We start from the raw sequence: 22,897 nt of genomic DNA on the forward strand, positions 1-22,897 counted from the left end.
AACATGTTTCAGTTTCAGTTCCAGCTCTGTCCTGCACAGTCCGGTCTAAACACCGGCCCCAATGGGGAGGGAAAGCCCTGTCACTGGGCTTTATATGCCCTGAGAATTTGGCTTTTTTTGTTTGGTTGTTTTTTTTGTTTGTTTTTTTTTTTTGTTTTTGTTTTTGTTTTATTTTTTGATTTTTTGGTTTTTGTGTTTTTTTGTTTTTTGGGGGTTTTTTTTGTTGTTGTTTTTGGGCCACACCCATTTGGCGCTCAGGGGTTCCTCCTGGCTATGCACTCAGAAATCGCCTCTGGCTTGGGGGGACCATATGGGACGCCAGGGGATTGAACCTCGGTCCGTCCTACGCTAGCGCTTGCAAGGCAGACACCTTACCTCTAGTGCCACCTTGCCGGCCCCATGGCTTTTGTTTTTTCTTACTGTTTTTACTTTGGCACCACACCCAGCAGTGCTCAGGGCTCACTCCTGGCTCTCAGATCAGGGATCAGTCCTGGCACTGCTGGGGGAGCAGGAGGAGGCACATGTTTTGTCAGAAACTGAACCAGGGTCAGCACTTGACCCTTGTACGATCTTTCAGTCAGAGGCTCAGTTTTTCTCCTCTCTCTCTCTTTTTTTTTTTTTTTGGTTTTTGGGTCACTCCCGGCAGCAGCCAGGAGTTACTCCTGGCTCTGTGGTCAGAAATCACTCCTTATGGAGAGATAGCACATTGGTAGGGCGTTTTCTTGCACACAGCCAATCCAGGATGGACGGTGGTTCGAATTCCGGCATTCCATATGGTCCCCCATGCCTGCCAGGCGGGATTTCTGAGCACAGGCCAGGAGTAACCCCTGAGCGCCACCGGTGTGACCCAAAAACCAAACATAAATTTTTATTTATTTTTTTGTTTTTGGGCCACACCCGGCGATGCTCAGGGGTTACTCCTGGCTGTCTGCTCAGAAATAGCTCCTGGCAGGCACAGGAGACCATATGGGACACCGGGATTCGAACCAACCACCTTTTGGTCCTGGATCGGCTGCTTGCAAGGCAAACGCCACTGTGCTATCTCTCCGGGCCCCCCAAACATAAAATTTAAAAAAAAGAAAGAACGAAATCTCTCCTGGCAGGCTCAGGGGACCATATGGGATGCCGGGAATTGAACCCAGCCATGTCTGTCCTCAGTCAGCGGCATGCAAGGCAACAGCCCTACCAGAGTGCTGTCTCTCAGCCCCCTTTTGTTTTGTTTTATTTTGTTTTGGGCCACACCCGGTGGTGTTCAGGGGTTACTCCTGTCTCTGTGCTCAGAATTACTCCCAGTGGTACTTGGGTGTAAGGCAAAGCACCCTGCCCACTAAGCTATCCCTCCAGCCCAAAAACTCAGTTTCTTAACTATAAAACAGGCACAAAACTTACTATGGGGTCCAACTGAGGTGAGAAATGCCAAATAGCTGGTGTTTGTTCACCTCATGGCTAAAGGGAGGAGGCTGAAAGGGAAGACTAATGGTTAAGGCCAAGCATTAGCTCCCCAATCTGCCCTCAGCCTCCCCACACCCTGTTGTCTCCCAAGGGGCTCTGGATTCCAAGCTCCCCAGGGTCAGGCCCAACATCATTTACTGGAAATCACAGAGGCAATCAATCATCTTTAATTTGTAACTGGGAGTATCTGAGCCAGCCAATAGACCAAAAGACCAGTACCCTACTAACACCCCAAATCTCTCTGCCTGTCCCTCAATCCCAACCATCAGCTGACCTAGGAGTTTGGAGCAGGTTTGATGCTGGGGGGCTTAGGGGAGTTGATGAAGAGGGTGGTGGGGTAATGAAGAGGGTTGGGGGGAGCTGCCTCTGTTTGTCCTGTCTTCACTGCCCTTTGCACTCTTGTCTACACTTGCTTCCACTGAAGTTAGGCCAGTAGCTTTGCTGGGTCCAGCAGCTCCAGGACGACGGCCCCCCAGCCCCAGCCCAACCTCTGGCCTCTTTGTTTGGCTCAAAAGGGACCCTCTGAGCAGATGGACCGAGCCCCCAGCAGGGGAGAGAGGTGGCCGGTGCCGGGAAAGGAAGCGATTAAGGGAAAACAAAACAGAAGGAGGGGTCAGGGAGAAGGTGGCGGCGTGGGGGCGGGCCTGGACTTCTGCGAATCGCGGGGTGAAGGCCCGGAATGGAATGGGGGCGGGCATCCGTGGGTGGAATCCCCCTGGGCCCGGAGCACCGAGCTAACTCAGGCGCTCACTGCAGGTCCAGCTGACGCCGCCGCCCAGATGGCCTCCAGGCTGGCCCCCCTGACCCTCCTGCTGCTGCTGCTGTTGGCCCCGGTGAGTGAGCCCCTTGTCTGTGTGGGGTAGGGGTGCAGAGTTTTAACCCTTCCCGGTCCGGAGAACCAGCTTTTGGGCTTTTGGGGTGGAGTCCTGGCTCGGGTTTCACCTCTGACAGCGCCAAGGTCCGCCCATAGACCCGGGTTCCAATGCTGCAGCCCTGACAGACCTGAGTTCCAATCCCAAGACCTCTGAGAGACCCGGTTCCATCCCACGCACGATCCCGAACAGACCCGGATTCCAGTCCTGAGGTCCCTGACAGACCCGGGTTCCAATCCAGTCCGTGCCAACCTCTCTTGATTTGCAAAGTAAAGGATCCAGGGATTGCCCAGAGCTCTGACAAGAAGAGAGAGAGAGAGAGAGAGAGAGAGGCTAGCGTTTGGGTGTGACACTGAAGCGAGGAGTTCTTGAGCATCCCCAGTGGGGGAACATGCCCTCTCCAGGTTGGAGAAAGTGGGCGCTGAGACAAGCACTGGACCCTCAGTTCCCTTCTCCAAAATTTTCCGGGAGGCAGCTGCAGCAATGGCACAGCTGCTAGGGCACTTGTCTTGCATGGTGCCAACCCTGGTTGGATCCTCCTCCGCATCCCATTATGATCCCCGCCCGCCCGGTATCAAAGGAGTTAAGTCCTGAGTGCAGAGCCTGGAGTAAGCCCACCGGGCATCACACACACACACACACACACACACACACACACACACACACACACACACCCTGGGATCACACACAGACACAGAGACACACACACACACACCCTGGGATCACACACACACACACACACACATACACCCTGTCCTATCCTACACACACACACACACACACACACACACACACACACACACACACACACACATTGTCCTGTCCTGTCCTGTCCTGGGATTTTTCTCCTAGAAGATGGATTCACCACTTTCTTGAGCCCCTGAGAAATGAGGTTGCATATTTTGGCATCTCTCTGGTGTGTGTGTGTGTGTGTGTGTGTGTGTGTGTGTGTGTGGAGGGATTGTTGGCAAGGGTAATAATACCTTTTGATATTTCAAATAGGAGGATCGGAGGTGAGGAACCACTTGCCCTGGAATCTGAGGTCTTCATGCCCTCCCACCACTTCTTTTTCTTTGGGGGGGGGGTGCTATTTTTTTGTTTTGATTTTCGGTCATGCTTGGTGGCACTCAGAGGTTACTCCTAGTTCTGCGCTCAGAAATTACTCCTAGCAGGCTCCAGGGATCATATGGGAAGCCAGGGATGGAATCTGGGTCTGTCACATGCAAGGCATGTGCTATTGCTTCTGCCCCCCTTTTTTTTTTTTCATTGAATTCATGTTTAATAACGACAGGCACCTTCCCCTGTCCAGGCAGCAGCAGGGATGGTGCAGGGGCTGGGGCATATACCTCCAGCAGAGAGGATAGCAGTCCTGAATGATTTTTCAGAAAATAAAAATGGACCTCAGGGGCAGGAAGTGATGCCCCCCAAGACACACCAAATTTCAAGACTTTATATATAATATTATATCTCTGTATCCTGGGTGAAATAGAGACACCTGTCAGCATACTGGAGGTGGCCCCAGGCAGCCCCAAGCCATCCTGCCTCTTCAGCCACTTTATTAGCTCAGATACATTCCACTACAGGCATCTACTGCTGCCACCATTGCTACCACCTTGCAGTCCAGGCAGCTAGCCCAACCCTTCCCCTTTCCCACTTGTCTGAGACCCTGGACCAGACATTTTACATGTTTCAGCTTCAGTTTCTGTTATAGATGAAATAAGCTAATGCATAGTTTCTAGGTGAGAGAACCATTTGGGGGCTAGATGGTTCACTGTTTTTGGTTTTGGGGCTTTTTGGGGTTTTTTGGTTGTTTTTTTTGTTTGTTTATTTGTTTTGTTTTGTTTTGTTTTGTTTTTGGTTTTTGGGTCACACCTGGCAGCACTCAAGGATTACTCCTGGCTCTACGTTCAGAAATCGCTCCTGGCAGGCTTGGGATTCAAGCCACCATCCTTTTGCATGCAAGGCAAATGCCCTACCTCCATGCTATCTCTCCAGCCCCTAGATCAGGGGTCTCAAACTCCCGGCCCACAACATTTTGTGGCCTGCGGCCAGCCTTCAAATATCACAGTATTCTCGATTATTCGCTTACCGAATAGTAAGAAAAAAATCGCATTAAACATTCGCATACCCCGAGCAGTTCCGTTCGGGGTATGCAAATGTTTAATGCGATTTTTTTTCTTACTAATGCGATTTTTTATTGCGAATATCCGGTAAGCAAAATCCCTTATGCAGCCCTGCCTCACCCCAACTTGGCCTCCTGCGGCCCCCAGGTAAATTGAGTTTGAGACCCCTGCCCTAGATGGTTCACTGTAATGACAGTGCACTCTGGAAGCCTTTGCAGCTTTCTTAGATTAGACCTACTAGATTCCAGTAGATCCCCACAGCCTTTCTTCCTTATGACAACAAAAATGCCTCCAGACATTGCCAGATACCCTGTGGGGAGGTGTCAATAATGATCTCTGAGGACTGGAGTGATAGTGCAGTGAGTCCAGTGTTTGCTTTGCATGAGACAGATCTGGGTTGAATTCCCAGCATCTGATATGGCCCCCTGAGCACTGTTATGAGTAATTCCTGAATGCAGAACCAGGAGTTTGGGGTTTACCTGAGAGCTACTGGGTGTGGTCCCAAAATAAATTTTAAAATAAATAAAATCTCTGATTGAGAACTTTTTCTTTCTCCTTCAATTTTCCTTCTTTTTTTCCTTTCCTCCTTCCTTCTTTACTTCCTTCCTTTCCCTCCCTAATCTCCTCCTTCCCTCTCATACTCAATTGCTCGCCCACCCCTAATAATTTTGGAATGTGGTTGATTTTCTATACCCAGTAATATTCCAGGACTAGGAATTGATATCCTATAATTTGGACAGAACACTGTTCTAAAGCAAAGCAGCAACTTTTTTTTTTTTTTTTTTTTTGGTTTTTGGGCCACACCGGCGGCGCTCAGGGTTTACTCCTGGCCATCTGCTCAGAAATAGCTCCTAGCAGGCACAGACACTTGGCAGACCATATGGGACGCCGAGATTCGAACCAACCACCTTAGGTCCTGGATCTTCTGCTTGCAAGGCAAACACTGCTGTGCTTTCTCTCCGGCCCCAGTAGCAACTTTCTTATCTATAGAGGCTAGGCCAGTAAGTCTACGCCTGTGAAGGTTCAAAAGTTCAAAAGAGACACAGAATGTCTCACTCATCTATGGGATTTAAGAAAAAAGACATTATTGTAATAATGCACAGAGACAACAGAGATGAGAGTAGGAAAGACCAACTCAGAAAGACCAGCTCACGATATGAAGCTCACCACAAAGAGTGTTGAGTGCAGTTAGAGAAATAACTACACTGGTAATCAGAAGTTCAAGAGGGACCAGAGGTAGGGCATTTGCCTTAGATGCAGAAGGACGGTGGTTCGAATCCTGGCATCCCATATGGTCCTCTGAGCCTATCAGGAGCGATTTCTGAGCAGAGAGCAGGAGTAACCCCTGAACGCTGCCAGGTGTAACCCAAAAACAAAACAAAACAAAAACGAAACAAACAAAGTTCAAAAGAAATTGTGGGGGTGGAGTTATCAATAGTACAGCAAGTAAATCGCTTGCCTTTCATGCAGCACTCCATTTGACCCTGTGAGTCCACCAGGAGCACAGATCCCTGAGCACAGAGCCAGGAGTAAGTCCTGAGGTCTTATAACAGGTGTGGTCTTATAACAATAACAACAATAAAAATGCAAGCAGAGGGCCAGAGAGATAGAACGGAGGTAAGGTGTTTGCCTTTCATGCAGAAGGTCAGTGGTTCGACTCCCGGCATCCCATATAGTCCCCCAAGCCTGCCAGGAGTGATTTCTGAGCATAGGGTCAGAAGTAACCCCTGAGTGCTGCTGGGTGTGACCAAAAAAAAGTAAGCACAAGGGCCTGAGCAATAGCACAGTGGTTAGGGCTTATGCCTTGCTGTGGCCAATCCGGGTTTGATCCTCAGTTTGATCCTCAGGAGTTACTCCTGACTCTACACTCGGAAATTGCTCCTGGCAGGCTCAGGGGACCATATGGGATGCAGGGATTCAAACCACCACTGACCTTCTGCATGCAAGGCAAACGCCTTACCTCCACGCTATTTTACCGGCCCCAAGAGTAACTTCTTGAGTGCAGAGTCAGGAATAACACCTGAGCGCTGCTGTGTGTGGCCCCAAAACAAAAACAAAAACAAAAACAAGGCAAAGCAGATCATGATAATGGACTTTACATTACATATTCCACACACTCCCCCACCTTTCCCAAAACTTTTTCTTCCTGTTTTTGAGTGAGTGTGAGGACTGGGCCTCAAAGTAGCAAAAGTGAAAGTGTCTGTTGATTTACAGGACAGAGCTGACTCAGATCCAAATGGAACCAGTCCCAGCTTCAAGGACCCACAGAGCTGGCAAGTGGTGGAAGAAGGCGAGAGTCACAAGATGGTCATCTCCAAACTCATCAGGAACTCTTCCAACTTTGAAAGTTGGGAGCCAAAGAGCATCAATTCATCCAACATAAAAGCCAATAGCACTTTGAAACTCACCTCCCAACCTACCGTTCAAGATACCCAACCAGTGATCCAGTCCAACACTGAGCCCAGCCAACCAACCAACCAGTCTAATGCTGAGCCCAGCCAACCAACCAACCAGTCTGATGCTGAGCCCAGCCAACCAACCCAACAGCCCAGTGCTGAGCCCAGCCAGCCAACTGTCCAGCCCACTGCAGAATCTGAGCCCACCTGCCTGGGGCCTGTCCTTTCCTGCTCTGATGAGGAGACTCAGTCTGCTGTAGCAGCATTGGGGGAGTCCCTTATGGATTTCTCTATGAAACTCTACCATGCCATCTCGGCAGAGAAGCTGCCCGGGACCAACATGGCCTTTTCCCCTTTCAGCGTTGCCAGTCTTCTCACTCAAGTCCTTCTTGGTAAGTTCCAGGTTGTGTGTCAGACCTTCCTCTGAGTCTCCCTAATCTAATCTTGGCACCTACAAAACTATGCCTGGGGAGGAAACTATAAAAATGTGCTCCCTGGGGCCTGGAGTGATAATACAGTAAGTAGGGCACTTGTCTTGCATGTGGCTGATCCAGACAGAGTTCAATTCCCAGTACCACATATGTTTCCTCAAGTATGGCCAGGAGCAATCCCTGAGAACATAACCAGGATTAAGCTCTATAGGTGTGTGATAACACATGGCCCCCAAACCCTGCTGAGTATAATCATCAGCACCTCTAAGTGTGACCCCAATTGCCCCAGCCCTGCTGGAACCAAAAAGCACGTCTACGCCTGATCTTTGAGGAGCATCAAATCATCATCAGTCTAGTTGGCTAGATGGCTGAGCATCAGGCTGCTCCCTTTCAGCATTTCTTTTTTTTTTTTTTTTTTTTAGGGTTTTTGGGTCACACCTGGCAGCGCTCAGGGGTTACTCCTGGCTCTATGCTCAGAAATCGCCCCTGGCAGGCACAGGGGACCGTATGGGATGCCGGGGATTTGAATCACCGTCCTTCTGCATGAAAGGCAAATGCCTTACCTCCATGCTATCTCTCTGGCCCCATCCCCTTCAGCATTTCTTAGTAAGTCCACGTACCCCCCACACACACACAAATAAATAACCAAATAGCCTAGTGCTTGATAAAGTTTTTTTTTTTTTTTTTTTTTTTTTTTTTTTTATGGGGGAATGGGCTGGGAGAGTAGTTGAGGTCACATTCTTCAGTGCTCAGAACTTTCTCCTGGGGCCAGGCGGTGGCGCTAAAGGTAAGGTGCCTGCCTTGCCTGCGCTAGCCTTGGACGGACCGAGGTTCGATCCCCCGGTGTCCCATATGGTCCCCCAAGCCAGGAGCAACTTCTGAGCACATAGCCAGGAGTAACCCCTGAGCGTTACCGGGTGTGGCCCAAAAACAAAACAAAAAAAAAAAAAGAACTTTCTCCTGGCAGTGTGGGTACTGGGAAGGTGAGGCCATGTGTAGAACCCCTGTACAATCCCTCTGGCCCCAGAGTGGAAGTTTTATTTTGTTTTGCTTTTGTTTCTGGGCCACAACCAGCAGCATTCAAGGGTTATTCCTGGCTCTGCCCTCAGAAATTGCTCCTGACGGACTTGAGCAATAGCACAGTAGTAGGGCATTTGCCTTCCACGCAGATAATCCAGGACAGACCTGGGTTTGATCCCTGGCGACCCCTATGGTTCCCCAAGCCTGCCAGGAGCGATTTCTGAGCACATAGCCAGGAGTAACCCCTGAGTGTCAACTAGTATCCCAAAACCCGCCAAAAAATGTTTGGGCTGGAGAGATAGCACAGAGATAGGGTGTTTGCCTTGCATGCAGCCGACCTGGGAGGGACCCGGTTCGATTCCTGGCACCTAAATGGTCGACAGCCTGCCAGGGGTGATTTCTGAGTGCAGAGCCAGGAGTGACCCCTGAGCACCATTGGGTGTGGCCCAACAACCAATCAATTAATCAATCAGTAAATAAGAAGTTTAAAAAAAAAAAAGAAATCGGGCCCGGAGAGATAGCACAGCGGCATTTGCCTTGCAAGCTGCTGATCCAGGACCAAAGGTGGTTGGTTCGAATCCCAGTGTCCCATATGGTCCCCCGTGCCTGCCAGGAGCTATTTCTGAGCAGACAGCCAGGAGTAACCCCTGAGCACCGCCGGGTGTGACCCCAAAAAAAAAAAAAAAAAAAAGAAATCCAAAAACAAAAACAAAAAAATGGGACTGGAGAGATAGCATGGAGGTAAGGCGTTTGCCTTGCATGCAGAAGGTCAGTGGCCTCTCATATGGTCCCCTGAGCCTGCCTGCCAGGAGTGATTTCTGAGCCTAGAGCCAGGAGTAACCCCTGAGCACTGCTGGGTGTGACCCAAAAACCAAAACAGAAAAAAAAAAAAAAAGAAGGAAGAGGAGAAGGAGGAGGAGGAGGAGGAGAAAGAAGAAGAGGAAGAGGAAGAAGAAGGAAGAGGAGGAGGAGGCTTGGAACCATATGCCAGGGATTAAACCAGGACCAGCCCGTGCAAAACAAACACCCTAGCACTGTGCTGTCATTCTCTCCAGAGTGAAAGTTTGAAAAAATTAATTTCTTGTCTTCCTGAGTAGTTGTCAAGGCCCAGAGGCAAATTACCCTTGAAAGCACCTGCAGGGGCTGGACCTAGTGTAAGTGGGAGGGCATTTGCCTTGAAGGCAGCCAAACCGGATTCCATCCTTCTGGCATCCTTTATCCAGAGCATAACCAGGAGTAGTTCCTGAGAACAGAGTCAAATCTAAAACCTGAGCACTTAAACAAAACAAAACAAAATAAAAACAAAACCACTGGGACTGGGGCTGGAGAGATAGCATGGAGGCAAGGTGTTTGCCTTGCATGCAGAAGGACTGTGGTTCAAATCTTGGCGTCCCATATGATCCCCCGAGCCTGCCAGGAATGATTTCTGAGCATAGAGCCAGGAGTAATACCTGAGTGCTGCCAGGTGTGACCCCAAAACAAAACAAGACAAAACAAAACAAAAAACCACTGGAACTGGAGCCAGAGATATAGATTTGAACAGCTGGTGGTTCGAATCCTGATATCCTATATGGTCCCCCGTGCCTGCCAGGAGGGACTTCTGAGTGCAGAACCAGGAGGGACCCCTGAGCGTCTTCGGGTGTAACCCAAAAACAAAACACTAACAAGTGGCTACAAGCAATGGTGAAGACTGTCACTGCCCAGGCCAGTGGGGTGTTTCAGGAAGGTGATCAGAGACACCTGAAAAAAAAAAAATGATGAACAGAAAAGGACTTTGAGCACAGCTAGTAGAGTGTTTGCCTTGCATACCTTTGCCTTGCACACAGCCAAACCGGGTTCAATTCCTGGTATCCCATATGGTATCCCCTAGCCTAGCAGGACTGATTGCTGAGTGCCAGGAGTAACCCCTGAGTGTCACCTGGCATAGCCCATAAACAAACAAAATAAAGAACCATTTTGTTTTCTTTTCTCTTTTCACCACTGGTAATTAGGGGCTGCTCATAGCTTCTGACTTAAGGGGGCAGACCACATAGTACTGGAGGATAGAACCTGCATCCTGCACACAGCATGCACCCTGACCCTTTGTACTATCTCTCTGTGCCCAGGGAGTACTTGGTTGATGCTCATGGGACTATTTGCGATTCCCAGAACTTGAGCAGGGGTGATTGTCTATAAGGCAAGCACTGTACCCATTATACTGGCTCTCTGGCCCAATACTATCATCTCAAATCCATTCCTTCATCTCTAAAACCTGTTTTCTCATCTCTATAATGAGAACAATAATGATCCTTGTCTAAAAAAGAAGAGTTATTGTAAAGATTTGATGAGAAACTCTGGGTACCACCCATCTACCCATATTGAATTTTTCTAACACCAGGAACTCAGTGAGCGCTCCGTAAATCTGATCTTACTGCTCAGCAGATGGGTACAATGAATATTTAATAATGAAACACAGAATATGAACATTCAAACTCTCTCATGATTCTCAGATTTCTCCTCGAGGACCCATGTAGCTCTGAGGGTTTCTGGAGCTCATGCTTCACATGCAGGGGGCCTGGATTTGATCCTTGGCATCATGGGGTCCCCCGAAAACCTGCAGGGAGTATCATATGAGCACCAAGCTAGACTCACCCTCAAGCACCACCAGATGTGGCACCAAAATCCTAACAAATTTATATATATATATATATATATTGATTTTAATGATTTGATTTTAATAACCAAGTGTCTCTGCCTATTGGATGGACCTTTATAAACTGAAACCAAAGCAATAATAGTTCAGGTGAAACCAACTTCCTATGATGAGTGAGATTTTAATTAGGAAAATAATAATGGTGTTGGGGAAAGAAAACATTATTCTTTTGGGGGGGCACACCCAGTGGTGCTCAGGGGTTAATCTTGGCTATGTACTCAGAAATCGCTCCTGGCTTGGGGGACCATATGGGACGCCTGGGGATCAAACCTAGGTCCATTCTAGGTCAGTCGCTTGCAAGGCAAACGCCCTACCGCTGCACCATCGCTCTGGCCCCAAGAAAACATTATTCTTAAAAAATCTTTCCTCTTTTCCAGGCCAGAGTAGGGCATTTGCCAACCCGGGACAGATCCAGGTTCTATCCCAGGCATTCCATATGGTCTCTGAGCCTGCCAGATGTAGCCCCAAAACAAACAAAAATCTTTCCTCTTTTGGGGCCCAAATGATAGGACAGTGTAGGGTGTGTGCTTTGCATGAAGCCAACTTGGGTTTGATCCCTGGCATCCCATATGGTCCCCCAAGTCTGTCAGAGTAATTTCTGAGCACAGAGCCAGGAGCAACCCTTAAAATCCTTTCCCCTTTTCTAGGCTAAAGAGATAGTTACAGTAAGTAGGGTGCTTGCCTTGCATGTGGCTAATCCAGATCCAATCTGCAGCATACCATGCAGTCCCCCAGGCACCACCGGGAATGATCCCTAAGGGCAGAGCTGAGAGTAAGCCCTGAGCACTGCCAGATATGGCCCAAAAGTCCAAAAAATTATTTCTCCTTTTTTATTCTGTCTGGTCTTTTAGATCATTTTCTGGAAAATGATGTGTCATCTCCAGAGCAGGCAGCAAATACTTATTTCAGTCTAGCCTGCTAACAGACTAGCCTACCATTTTGTTTTTGAGCATAGCTCAGCTATGCTTAGCCAACCTTATTTCTGGCTCTGTGCCCAGGAGTCACTCCTGGCAGTGCTTGCTGGACTATATGGGATGCGGGGGATCAAACCCAGATCAGCTGCGTACAAGGCAAGCACTCTCCTTGCTGTATTATGGTTCTGATCCGCCTAGACTTACTACATCTGCCCTTTCTTCTCTTCTGCCTTTTGCTCCAGGGGCTGGAGACGCCACCAGGAGAAACCTAGAGAGTGTTCTTTCCTACAGCCAGGACTTCACCTGTGTCCACCAAGCCCTACAGACCTTCACCTCCAAAGGCTTCACTTCTGTCTCCCAGATCTTCCACAGCACAGGTGAGTGCCCGGTGGAGCTGACATCTACTAAGCAGGGTTCTGAGAGGGTGCAGAGAGGGGTCCAGCCTTGGGGAGAAAAAGAGAGAGGAGGGAAATTATGAGAGTTAGAACATCAAGAAAATTGGGGGACCAGCGCGATAGCTCAACAGTAGGGCCTTTGCCTTGCCAGCGGCAGATCCAAGACAGACCTGGTTTGATTCCCCAGTGTCCTATATGGTCCCCCTAGCAGGAGCAATTTCTGAGTGCATAGCCAGGAATAGCCCCTGAGTCACCAGGTATAGCCCAAAAAAAAACAAAAAACAAAAAAATAAAAAAAGAAAGGGCCCGGAGAGATAGCACAGCGGTGTTTGCCTTGCAAGCAGCCGATCCAGAACCTAAGGTGGTTGGTTCGAATCCCGGTGTCCCATATGGTCCCCCGTGCCTGCCAGGAGCTATTTCTGAGCAGACAGCCAGAAGTAACCCCTGAGCAATGCCGGGTGTGGCCCAAAAACCAAATAAATAAATAGATAGATAGATAAATAAATAAATAAATAAATAAATAAATAAATAAATAAATAAATAAATAAATAAAAAAGAAAGAAAGAAAGTTGGTGAGGTGCCGAAGAGATAGCACAGCAGTCGGGCATTTGCCTCGCATGCAGCCTATCCAGGATGGATAGTGGTTCAAATCCTGGAATCCTATATGGTATCCTGAGCCTGCCAGGAGCAATTTCTGAGTGCAGAGCCACAAGTAATCACTGAGCACTGCCAGGTGTGACCCCCCCCCAAAAAAAATAAAGAAAGTTGGGGAGTGAGGATTGAGAAGGAACTCCAGAAATGCCAATTGGCTGCAGAGTTTTTCTGGTTGGGACTTTGGGACAACGGGTAACATTTTTTTGGTCAACTCCTTCTGAGTTAGATAAAAGTGTCCTTCTGCATTCATGCAGGGACTGGGAGACTAGAGCAATCTAGACAAAATAGGAAATAAGCAATAAGAAGCCTTTGGCTGACCTGTTTGGGGAATTTGGGGACTCCTAGTCTGTGTTCTTTCGTGTTCTATGGATTTGTTGTCATTGGTTTGTATTACATTATTAAATAGTAACAAGAACAAGACACTTCTGAAGTGAGCTCAAGCTGTTATTTTGCAGATTGTCCTCCCCAGAGTCCTCAGTTTCTGCAGAGATGCTTAAGAAGTTATGGTTGGCAGATGAGGGGATGTGGGGAAACAGTTTGGGAAGCTCTGGGTACCACTTTCTGAGAGAGATAGCGCCTGTAAGCTCTGAGGACCCACGCAGCCTCAACCAGAGTGCTTCAGAGATTCATGCAAATTGCAAATACAGTTCTGCTTAAAAGGGTTTGAAAATGTACCCAGGGGTCATTCCTGGTGTTACTGGGGATCATGTATGGTACCAGGAATCACACCAGAGTTGGACACACGCAATGCAAATGCCCTGCCCACTGTATTCTCTCTCTGTAGCCCCTAAGACTCCTCTAAGATAAAGCAAAACATATATCTTTTGGGGGGGCATTTTGGGTCACCCCTGGCGTCACTCAGGGGTTCCTCCTGGCTTTGCGCTCAGAAGCCGCTCCTGGCTGGCTTGGGGGACCATACGGAATGCTGTGATTCGAACCGGGGTCCGTCCTGTGTTGGCCTCTTGCAAGGCAAACACCTTACTACTGTGCTATTGCTCCAGCCCCAGATACCTTTTTTCATCTTCCTTGTTTATTTGGGGGCCATACAAGGCAGTACTCAGACTCTGAGCTCAGGGATCACTCCTGGTGGTGAAAAAAACACAGAAAGGGGTAATTGAAAAATAAATAAAAATGAAAACTGACCTCTTATCTAAAAGGTACCTTCTTTTTTTTTTTTTTTTTTTTTTTTTTGGTTTTTGGGTCACACCCGGTGACGCTCAGGGGTTACTCCTGGCTATGTGCTCAGAAGTCGCTCCTGGCTTGGGGGACCATATGGGATGCCGGGGGATCGAACCCCGGTCCGTCCAAGGCTAGCGCAGGTAAGGCAGGCACCTTACCTCCAGCGCCACCGCCCGGCCCCAAAAGGTACCTTCTTTTTAGTGATGGGAAAGGTACCACTCAGAGGTGTTCAAAATGCATTACTTTAATCTCTGCTATAAATCAATTCGGTTGTCTGGTAAAAAAAAAAATTACATCTGCAATCTGTGTTATCTGTTTAGTTCAAGGGAAACTGCTCTTTCAAACACTTTTTTTTTTCCTTTTTGTCACTCAGACTGCATCTTCTCCCTCTAACCTTTCCAAAGGAAGGGAAGAACAATCATCAGTGGCAAAAGGCAGTTGCAAAAGCAACACCTAGAACCATCTTCAAGCACTTTCTTTAGTAAACTTTAGTTTGGGGGTTTATTGGGGGGGGGGAGCTTGTTTCTTTGGGATACACCCAGTGGTGCTAGGGGATTACTCCTGTCTCTTCATTCAAGAATCACTCCTGGTGATGCTTCGAAATCCACATGGGATGGCAGGGATTGAACCCAGATCTGCCAATTGTAAGCCAAGTGCCCTACCCACTCTACTATCCCTGTGGCCCCTGAAAGTCACAGGTGTCCAGAGGCCAGTCTTTCTTGCTGAATTGGATGGAAAAGCAGGGAACTGGAGGCACATAAAAACTCAGGTCTGACAGAGACAGCTTCCAACTCAATCACTTTGGCTCAGCACCTTTGAGAGAAGAAGCTGAACCCCTCTAGGTTGTATCCTTTAGTGTCAACAGAAATTGCTACAAGTTGGGGCTGGCTGGAGCAATAGTACAGTTGTACAGCATTTGCCTTGCACGTTGCCAACTTGGGATGAACCCGGGTTCAATTCCTGGCTCCCATATGTTCCCCAGAACCTGCCAGGAGGGATTTCTGAGCACAGTGCCAGAAGTAACTCCTGAGCACTGCTGGGTATGGCCCAAAAACAAAAACAAAAAAATTGACAAGGAAGTACTCTCACCAAGAAATCCACCCACCCTAGGACGCAGATAAGCAGAGGCCTCAGGCTGCCCTTTTCTTCCCCCTAGACCTGCCTATCAAGGACAGCTTTGTGAATGTCTCTCAGAGCCTGTATGGCCAAAGTCCCCAAGTGCTGGGAAATGACAGTGACGCCAACTTGGAACTCATCAACCACTGGGTGGCAGAGAGAACCAACCACAGGATCCACCATCTGCTCGACAGCCTGCCAGATGACATCCGTCTCATCCTCCTCAATGCCATCTACCTAAATGGTAAGGGGGGTAATGGTAAGCATGCCCTTACCATCCTGGGGGGGGGGTGGTCCTCCCTGTTCCTGAGTCTTTTCCTCACCATTCGCCTAGCTTTCAAGCCTAGCTTGCACAACCAGTTTCCACACTGCCTGCTTCATCACTTCATCCTCCCCCAATACCCCTAAAAGAGAATAACTGTCCCCCGCGCTCACCCCTTTAGCCAAGTGGAAGACCACCTTTAACAAGAAGAATACCCACCAGGAGGCCTTTCACTATGGATCGTCCACGATCAAAGTGCCCATGATGACGCACAAGAAGTACCCAGTGGCACAGTTCATTGACCGCACACTGAAGGCCAAAGTGAGTCTTTTTTTTTGGTTTTTGGGTCACACCCGCCGGTGCTCAGGGGTTACTCCTGGCTCTATACTCAGAAATCGCTCCTGGCAGGCTCGGGCCATCATATGGGATGCTGGGATTCGAACCACTGCCCCTCTGCATGCAAAGCAAATGCCTTACCTTCATACTATCTCTCTGGCCCCCAAAGTGAGTCTTTCAATGCCTGTTTAGGCCTCCTTGTGTCCTGCCTGATTTCTGTTGTGGTCCTTTCCATCAGGAAGGAGGACCCTTACTAACTTATCCCTTCCTCCTCCCTTGCATTTCCACCCTGTCTTCTCTCTCCTTCTCCCCTCTCTAGCCTAGGAGGCCTTGAGTGTTGTAGGCTGGAAAGCAGGATTCTAACGTTTCTTCATGTCTTGCTACTGCATCGATTTGGCCAAAAGTGAGTCCTGTCTCTCTTCTGTGCGTGTCTCTCTTTCTGGTTCATTTCTGGGTCTCCTTGATGACTTGGGGAGGTCTCTGGGGAAGACAGAGAGGGCATATGTGTGTACAGCATGTGTAAGTATGGCTATCATGAAGGTAGAGAAATCCCTGTGTGCATAGGTATTTGTTTTAGGGGATAAACCATTGAATTGGGGGGGGGGCACACCCAGTGACATTCAGGAATTACTCCTGGCTATGCCTTCAGAAATTGCACCTGGCTTGGAGGACCATATGGGACGCAGAGGGATCAAACTGGGGTCCGTCCTAGGTTAGAACGTGCAAGGCAAACACCCTACCACTTGTGCCACTGCTCTGGCCCCATACCACTGGATTTTTATTGTTATTTTTTTTATATTTTGGGGTTTTGCTTTGTTTTGTTTTTCGGACCACATCCAGCAGCACTCAGTTACTCCAGGCTCTTCATTCAGAACACCATATGGGATCGAACCCAGGTCCATCTCAGACGTCTGAGTGCAAGGCAAATGCCCTACCACTGTGCTATCACTCCAACCCCTATCGTTGTTGTTTTATTTTGTTTGTTTGGATATGAGCAACATCCATCAAGTTCTTAAGGACTATTTCTGGCTCTGTGCTCAGAAGTTTCCCCAAGAGATTGTTACAGTGGGTGGGGTACTTGTATTGCATGTGACTAATATGGGATCAATCCCCAGCACTACATATAGTTTCCCAGAACACCACCAGGAGTAATTCTTGAGCACACAGCCAGGAGTCAACCACTGAGTATCACCAGGTGTGGCCCAAAAACCAAACAAAATAAATTATACTTAATTTCAAAGGCAGACAATGAAGAACCATCAAAAGTCTTTTTGTTTTGTTTTGTTTTGTTTTGTTTCTGAGCCACACATGGCATGCCTGCACCATATGGTTTCCTGGGTGTTTCTAGATGCAGCCCTGGAGGCCTCCCAGCACTCCCACAGGTATCAAGAGGCCCCAAGCACTACCAGCAAAGCCCAGTTAACTTCCAGCACCACAGGACTGAGTCTTTCCTTATCTTTGAGTTCTTGCACTGAACCACTGCTCAGTTGGCTGACAATCACTGAGCAGGGTATTCTGGGCCACATGAATAACAACTAGGAGACCTATCCATGAAAAAATGTAAATAAAACATCTTTTGGAAGGCCAGAGGTAGGTAGCATTTGCCTAGCTTGCGGCCAACCTAGCTTCCATCCTCGGCTTCCCATATAGTCCCCTGAGCCTGCTGGGAGTAATTCTTGAGTACGGAGCAGAGTAACTCCTGAGTGCCACCAAGTGTGGCCCAAAAACTTGAAGCAAAAAAAAAAAAAAAAGAAATCTTTTAAAAGCCAAGCGATATGGCTCTGGGCTGGAGATAGCACAGCACAGCAGTAGGCGTTTGCCTCGCACAAGGCCAGCCCAGAACAGACAGTGGTTGGATTCTCATATGATGACCCGAGTCTACCAGGAGCAGTTTCTGAGCACAAAACCAAGGAGTAACTCCTGATCGCCGCTGGGTGTGACCAGAAAAATAAATAAATAAATAAATAATAAATAAATAAATAAAAGTGCTCTTCGATAGAGCACTTTCCTTTTATATAGGAGACCCTAGGTTTGATCCCAAACACAGCCAAAATTAAAATAAAATCAGATATAATAATTTTCACAAACTTTCTTGTTGCTGTACTCTTCTTTTTTTTTGTTTTGTTTTGTTTGGTTTTGTAATAATTTTGCTCCTACTTGCCTGGAAACAAGTGTATTCTGATCAACTATGTCATCTCTGTGAACCTGCTTTTTAAATAAAGTAATTTATATATGTAGATGTTTGGGTCACAACTGGTGGTGCTCAAGGGTTAACTCCTGGCTTGGCACTCAGAAGTCACTCCTGGCAGGCACAGGGGACCATTTGGGATGCCAGGATTCAAACTACCATCTGTTCAAATCAGCTGCATGCAAGGCAAACACCCTACTGCTGTGCTATCTCTCCAGCCCTAGTAGTATTTGTTTGTTTTTTAATTATAAAGGCCAGAAAGATAGTACAGCAGGTAAAATGCTTGCCTTGCACATGACCAACCCAGGTTTTATCCCCAGAACCTCATATGGTCTCACAAGCTCCGCTACTTGTGATCCCCAAATCACAGGGCCAGGAGCAAGCTCTGAGAATACTTCTGGATGTGGCCCCAAGACAAATCAGTAAATGAAATCATCATCTCATAACAATGGCACTCACCAAGCAGCTTTTACTTTACGCACTATGCACTCAGTAGTAGGCCCCAGTGTGAATCTCACCCTGTATGACCACCAACTTATTCCTGGGGGCCAGAGAAATACAACAGCAGGGAAGGCACTGGCCTTGCACGCGAATAACCCATGTTCGATCCCCCACCCCACCCCTATATGATCCCTTGAGCCCTGCCAGGAGTGATTCCTGAGCAATGAGCCAAGAGTAACCCATGAGCATGGCTGGCTACAGCCTCCAAACAATGAGCAAACAAAATTCTTGTTCCTCTGCATCTCACCAGCTCGGACTTGGACCAGCACTCTTGTGTTGTGTCAGAGCTTGCTCTGAGCTTGCTCCTGGCCCTGTGATTGGGGATCGCAAGTAGCAGAGCTTGTGGGACCATATGAGGTTCTGGGGATAAAACCTGGGTCGGTCATGTGCAAGGCAAGCATTTTACCTGCTGTACTATTTTTCTGGCCCTTATAATTAAAAAACAAAAAACAGGGCCCAGAGAGATAGCACAGTGGCGTTTGCCTTGCAAGCAACCAATCCAGGACCAAAGGTGGTTGGTTCGAATCCCGGTGTCCCATATGGTCCCCCGTGCCTGCCAGGAGCTATTTCTGAGCAGACAGCCAGGAATAACCCCTGAGCACTGCCGGGTGTGGCCCAAAAACCAAAAACCAAAAACCAAAACAAAACAAAAAAAAAAAAAAACAACACTACTGGGGCTGAAGAGATAGCACAACAGTAAGGTGTTTGCCTTGCATGCAGCAGTCTTGTGTGGCTACTGCTTGTTTTGTTTATTTATTTTGTTTTTTTTGTTTTTGGCTCAGAAATCGCCCGGGCAGGCACAGGGGACCATATGGGATGCCGGGAATCAAACCACCATCCATCCTGGGTTGCCCCATGCAAAGCAAACACCCTACTGCTGTGCTCTCTCTCCAGTCCTAGCTGCTGCTTGTTGAGATAGTCCTCTAAGCTCAGACAGGAGGGTCAGAGTTGCTGCAGGACAAGCTGACCAAGCGGTTCTTACTCCCCAGGTAGGACAGCTGCAGCTCTCACACAACCTGAGTCTGGTGATCATGGTGCCCCAGCACTTGAACCGACGTCTCGAAGAGGTGGAGCAGGCACTCAACCTGCCGGTCTTCAAGGCCATCATGAAGAGGCTGTCGATGACCAAGTACCAGCCCACTTTCGTGATGTTGCCCCGCCTCAAAGTGAAGAGCAACCAGGACATGCTCACAGTAATGGAGAAACTCGGTAAGTCCTGCAGCTCAGCCAACCCCCAGGTTCCCCAAGTGAGCATTGCAGAGAGTAGTTTTTTGGCTTGCTTTGGGCTTTATTTTGGTTTTAGAGCCATGGCCATAGGTGCTCAGGGATGACTCCTGGCTCTCTGCTTAGGGATCTTTCCTGATGGTGCTCAGGGGACATGTAGTGTCAGAGATTAAACCTCAATCAGCCTCATGCAAGACAAGCTCTTTCACAGCTATACTATCTCTCCGAACTCTAGTTTTTGGTTTTTTTGGGGGTGGAGGGGCACATCCAGCGGCACTAAGGGGTTACTCCTGGCTCTGTGCTTAGAAATCTCTCCTGGCAGGCTCAGGGACCATATGGGACGCTGGGAATTGAACCCTGGTCCATCTTGGGTCGGCCACGTGCAAGGCAAATGGCCTATCACTGTGCTATCTCTCTGGCCCTGGTTTCTGGCTTTTGTTTTCTGTTTTTTGTTTTTTTGAGTCACACCTGGCAGTGCTCAGGGGTTACTCCTGGCTCTGTGCTCACACCTGGCAGGTTCGGGGGACCATATGGGATGCCGGGATTCAAACCACCTTCTGCATGCAAGGCAAACACCCTACCTCCATGCTATCTCTCTGGCCCCTGGTTTTGGCTTTTGAGTCACACCTGGATGTATTCAGAGATCATTTCCAGTCCTAGAATTCAACCTCTTTGGGCCTGAGAGATAAGGCATTTGTCTTGCAATGCAGACAACCCCAGTTTGATTCCTTTGCACAATCATAGATCTCCAAGCATCTCCCAGAATAGCATCTGAGCACTACTAGGTGTGGCCTCTCAACTTCAACTCCCTATATTGTTACCAAAATATAAAAGAATAATGGGGGTACCAGAGATAGTACAATGAGTAAGGTGCTTGCTTTGCATGTAGCCAATTTCTATATGGTCTCCTAAATCCTCCAGGAATGATTCATGAGTGCGAGTCAGAAGTAACCTTTGGGGGCCGGGCGGTGGCGCTGGAGGTAAGGTGCCTGCCTTACCTGCGCTAGCCTAGGAGACGGACCGCGGTTCGATCCCCCGGCGTCCCATATGGTCCCCCAAGCCAGGAGCGACTTCTGAGCGCATAGCCAGGAGTAACCCCTGAGCGTTGCCGGGTGTGGCCCAAAAACCAAAAAAAAAAAAAAAAAAAAAAAGAAGTAACCTTTGGGCCCGGAGAGATAGCACAGCAGTGTTTGCCTTGCAAGCAGCCGATCCAGGACCAAAGGTGGTTGGTTCGAATCCCGGTGTCCCATATGGTCCCCTGTGCCTGCCAGGAGCTATTTCTGAGCAAACAGCCAGGAGTCACCCCTGAGCACCGCCGGGTGTGGCCCCAAAAAAAAGAAGTAACCCTTAAATATCACCAGGCATTTCCTCCCCACCCAAAATAAACCTCTTTGTCATAAATCTTATCTCCTCAGAGATGACATCACCCTGTGTGACTTCATTTGGTGGCACAAGACCTCTCTGATATATTTCCTCTTTTCCAAGGTCCTCGTTGGCTAAGAGAGAATGATGTCATTTTTCAGATTTGGGAGGGAGGGTGTCTTATCTCTGCAGAGAAAAGGGACTATGTGAAGCTGGATTCTCTCACAAAGAGTCCCATAGCCCGGGCCAGAAGGCATAATGTCTGGGACCTGAATGATAGTACAGCCAGTATAGCATTTGCCTTGCACACAGCTGACCCAGTTTCAAACCCCAACATCCCACATGGTTCCCTGAGTCCACCAAGAATAACTCTTTTATTTTGTTTTGTTTTGTTTTGTTTTTTTTGGGGGGGGTCACACCGGCAGTGCTCAGGGGTTACTCCTGGCTCTATGCTTAGAAATCATTCCTGGGGGCCGGGCGGTGGCGCTAGAGGTAAGGTGCCTGCCTTGCCTGCGCTAGCCTAGGACGGACCGAGGTTCGATCCCCCGGCATCCCATATGGTCCCCCAAGCCAGGAGCGACTTCTGAGCGCATAGCCAGGAGTAACCCCTGAGTGTCACCGGGTGTGGCCCAAAAACCAAAAAAAAAAAAAAAAGAAATCATTCCTGGCAGGCATGGGAGACCATATGGGATGCCGGGATTCGAACCACCATCCTTCTGCATGCAAGGCAAATGCCTTATCTCCATGCTATCTCTCCAGCCCCAAGAATAACTCTTAAGCTTTGCTGGTTATGACCCAGAACCCCCTACCTCATCTAAAGAAAAGAGGAAATCTGAGATCTAATTTGATAAGGAGGAGTATGTGAAAATGGGAGAAATTTAGAAGTGTTTACTTTCAGGCTGACATTTCAGCTAGTCTTTGACTCATCATGTTTCTCTGGTTGTACCCTAGAATTCTATGACTTTGCTTATAATCTCAACCTGTGTGGACTGACGGAGGACCCGGATCTTTTCGTATCTGCCATGAAGCACCAGGCCATACTGGAGCTGACAGAGGAAGGGGTGGAGGCCGCAGCGGCTACGGCTCTCTCTGTGGCCCGCAACCTGCTGCTCTTTGAGGTGCAGCAGCCCTTCCTCTTCCTGCTCTGGGACCAGCAGCACAAGATCCCCATCTTCATGGGCCGGGTACATGACCCCCGGGCCTGAGAATATGGGGCGAGCCTAGATATGGAAAGTCCTCCCACTCTGGCCCAGCTCACCCACATACTGCCTGTTCTACCCTGCCAGAACTTGCCCCCTGCCCCGGATGTCCTTGTCTATCATTTGAAGGACATTCTGCAGGGTCTCCTCAGCTTCTGTGGCCCATTCACTGTGACTTTCTAACCCACCATGTGTTAGTGTTTCTATGGCTCATGTTCACTAAGCTTTATAAATAAAAGTTGGCAGTCAGAGCATTTTTCCTTCTTCTCTCACTTGTCTTTCAGTTTTCAACACCCTGTATCAGCCAGCTACTACTAGGTAACAAGTCATTCCAAATTTTAATGGCTTGAAAGAGCAACCAGGGCTGGAGAAATAGCATGGAGGTAAGGCATTTGCCTTTCATGCAGAAGGTCATTGGTTCGAATCCCGGCATCCCATATGGTCCCCCGAGCCTGCCAGGAGCGATTTCTGAGTGTGGAGCCAAGAGTAACCTTTGAGTGCTGCTGGGTGTTGAAAGAAAGAAAGAAAGAAAGAAAGAAAGAAAGAAAGAAAGAAAGAAAGAAAGAAAGAAAGAAAGGAAG

At 48.4% G+C, this 22,897-nt stretch overlaps 3 protein-coding genes and 1 pseudogene across 3 annotated transcripts in view; 1 reads left to right on the forward strand and 3 right to left on the reverse strand.

The window, feature by feature from the left end:
• Window positions 1-22,897, reverse strand: part of SSRP1 (structure specific recognition protein 1) — a 1,220,984-nt gene that overhangs the window by 366,803 nt on the left and 831,284 nt on the right. The gene's annotated exons all lie outside the window — the stretch shown is intronic.
• Window positions 1-22,897, reverse strand: part of TIMM10 (translocase of inner mitochondrial membrane 10) — a 322,347-nt gene that overhangs the window by 142,390 nt on the left and 157,060 nt on the right. The gene's annotated exons all lie outside the window — the stretch shown is intronic.
• On the forward strand, window positions 1,949-22,567 carry SERPING1 (serpin family G member 1). Its single transcript, XM_049779644.1, has 7 exons — window positions 1,949-2,285; window positions 6,662-7,235; window positions 12,143-12,277; window positions 15,285-15,488; window positions 15,688-15,827; window positions 19,521-19,740; window positions 22,069-22,567. Exons 1-7 carry the CDS (start codon window positions 1,983-1,985, stop codon window positions 22,320-22,322), a joined length of 1,830 nt encoding a protein of 609 aa, XP_049635601.1. The 5' UTR covers window positions 1,949-1,982; the 3' UTR covers window positions 22,323-22,567.
• Window positions 14,518-14,599, reverse strand: LOC126019587 (uncharacterized; annotated as a pseudogene).

The sequence above is a fragment of the Suncus etruscus genome, chromosome 9 (assembly GCF_024139225.1).
Source record: "Suncus etruscus isolate mSunEtr1 chromosome 9, mSunEtr1.pri.cur, whole genome shotgun sequence".
NCBI classification, from domain to species: Eukaryota; Metazoa; Chordata; class Mammalia; order Eulipotyphla; family Soricidae; genus Suncus; species Suncus etruscus.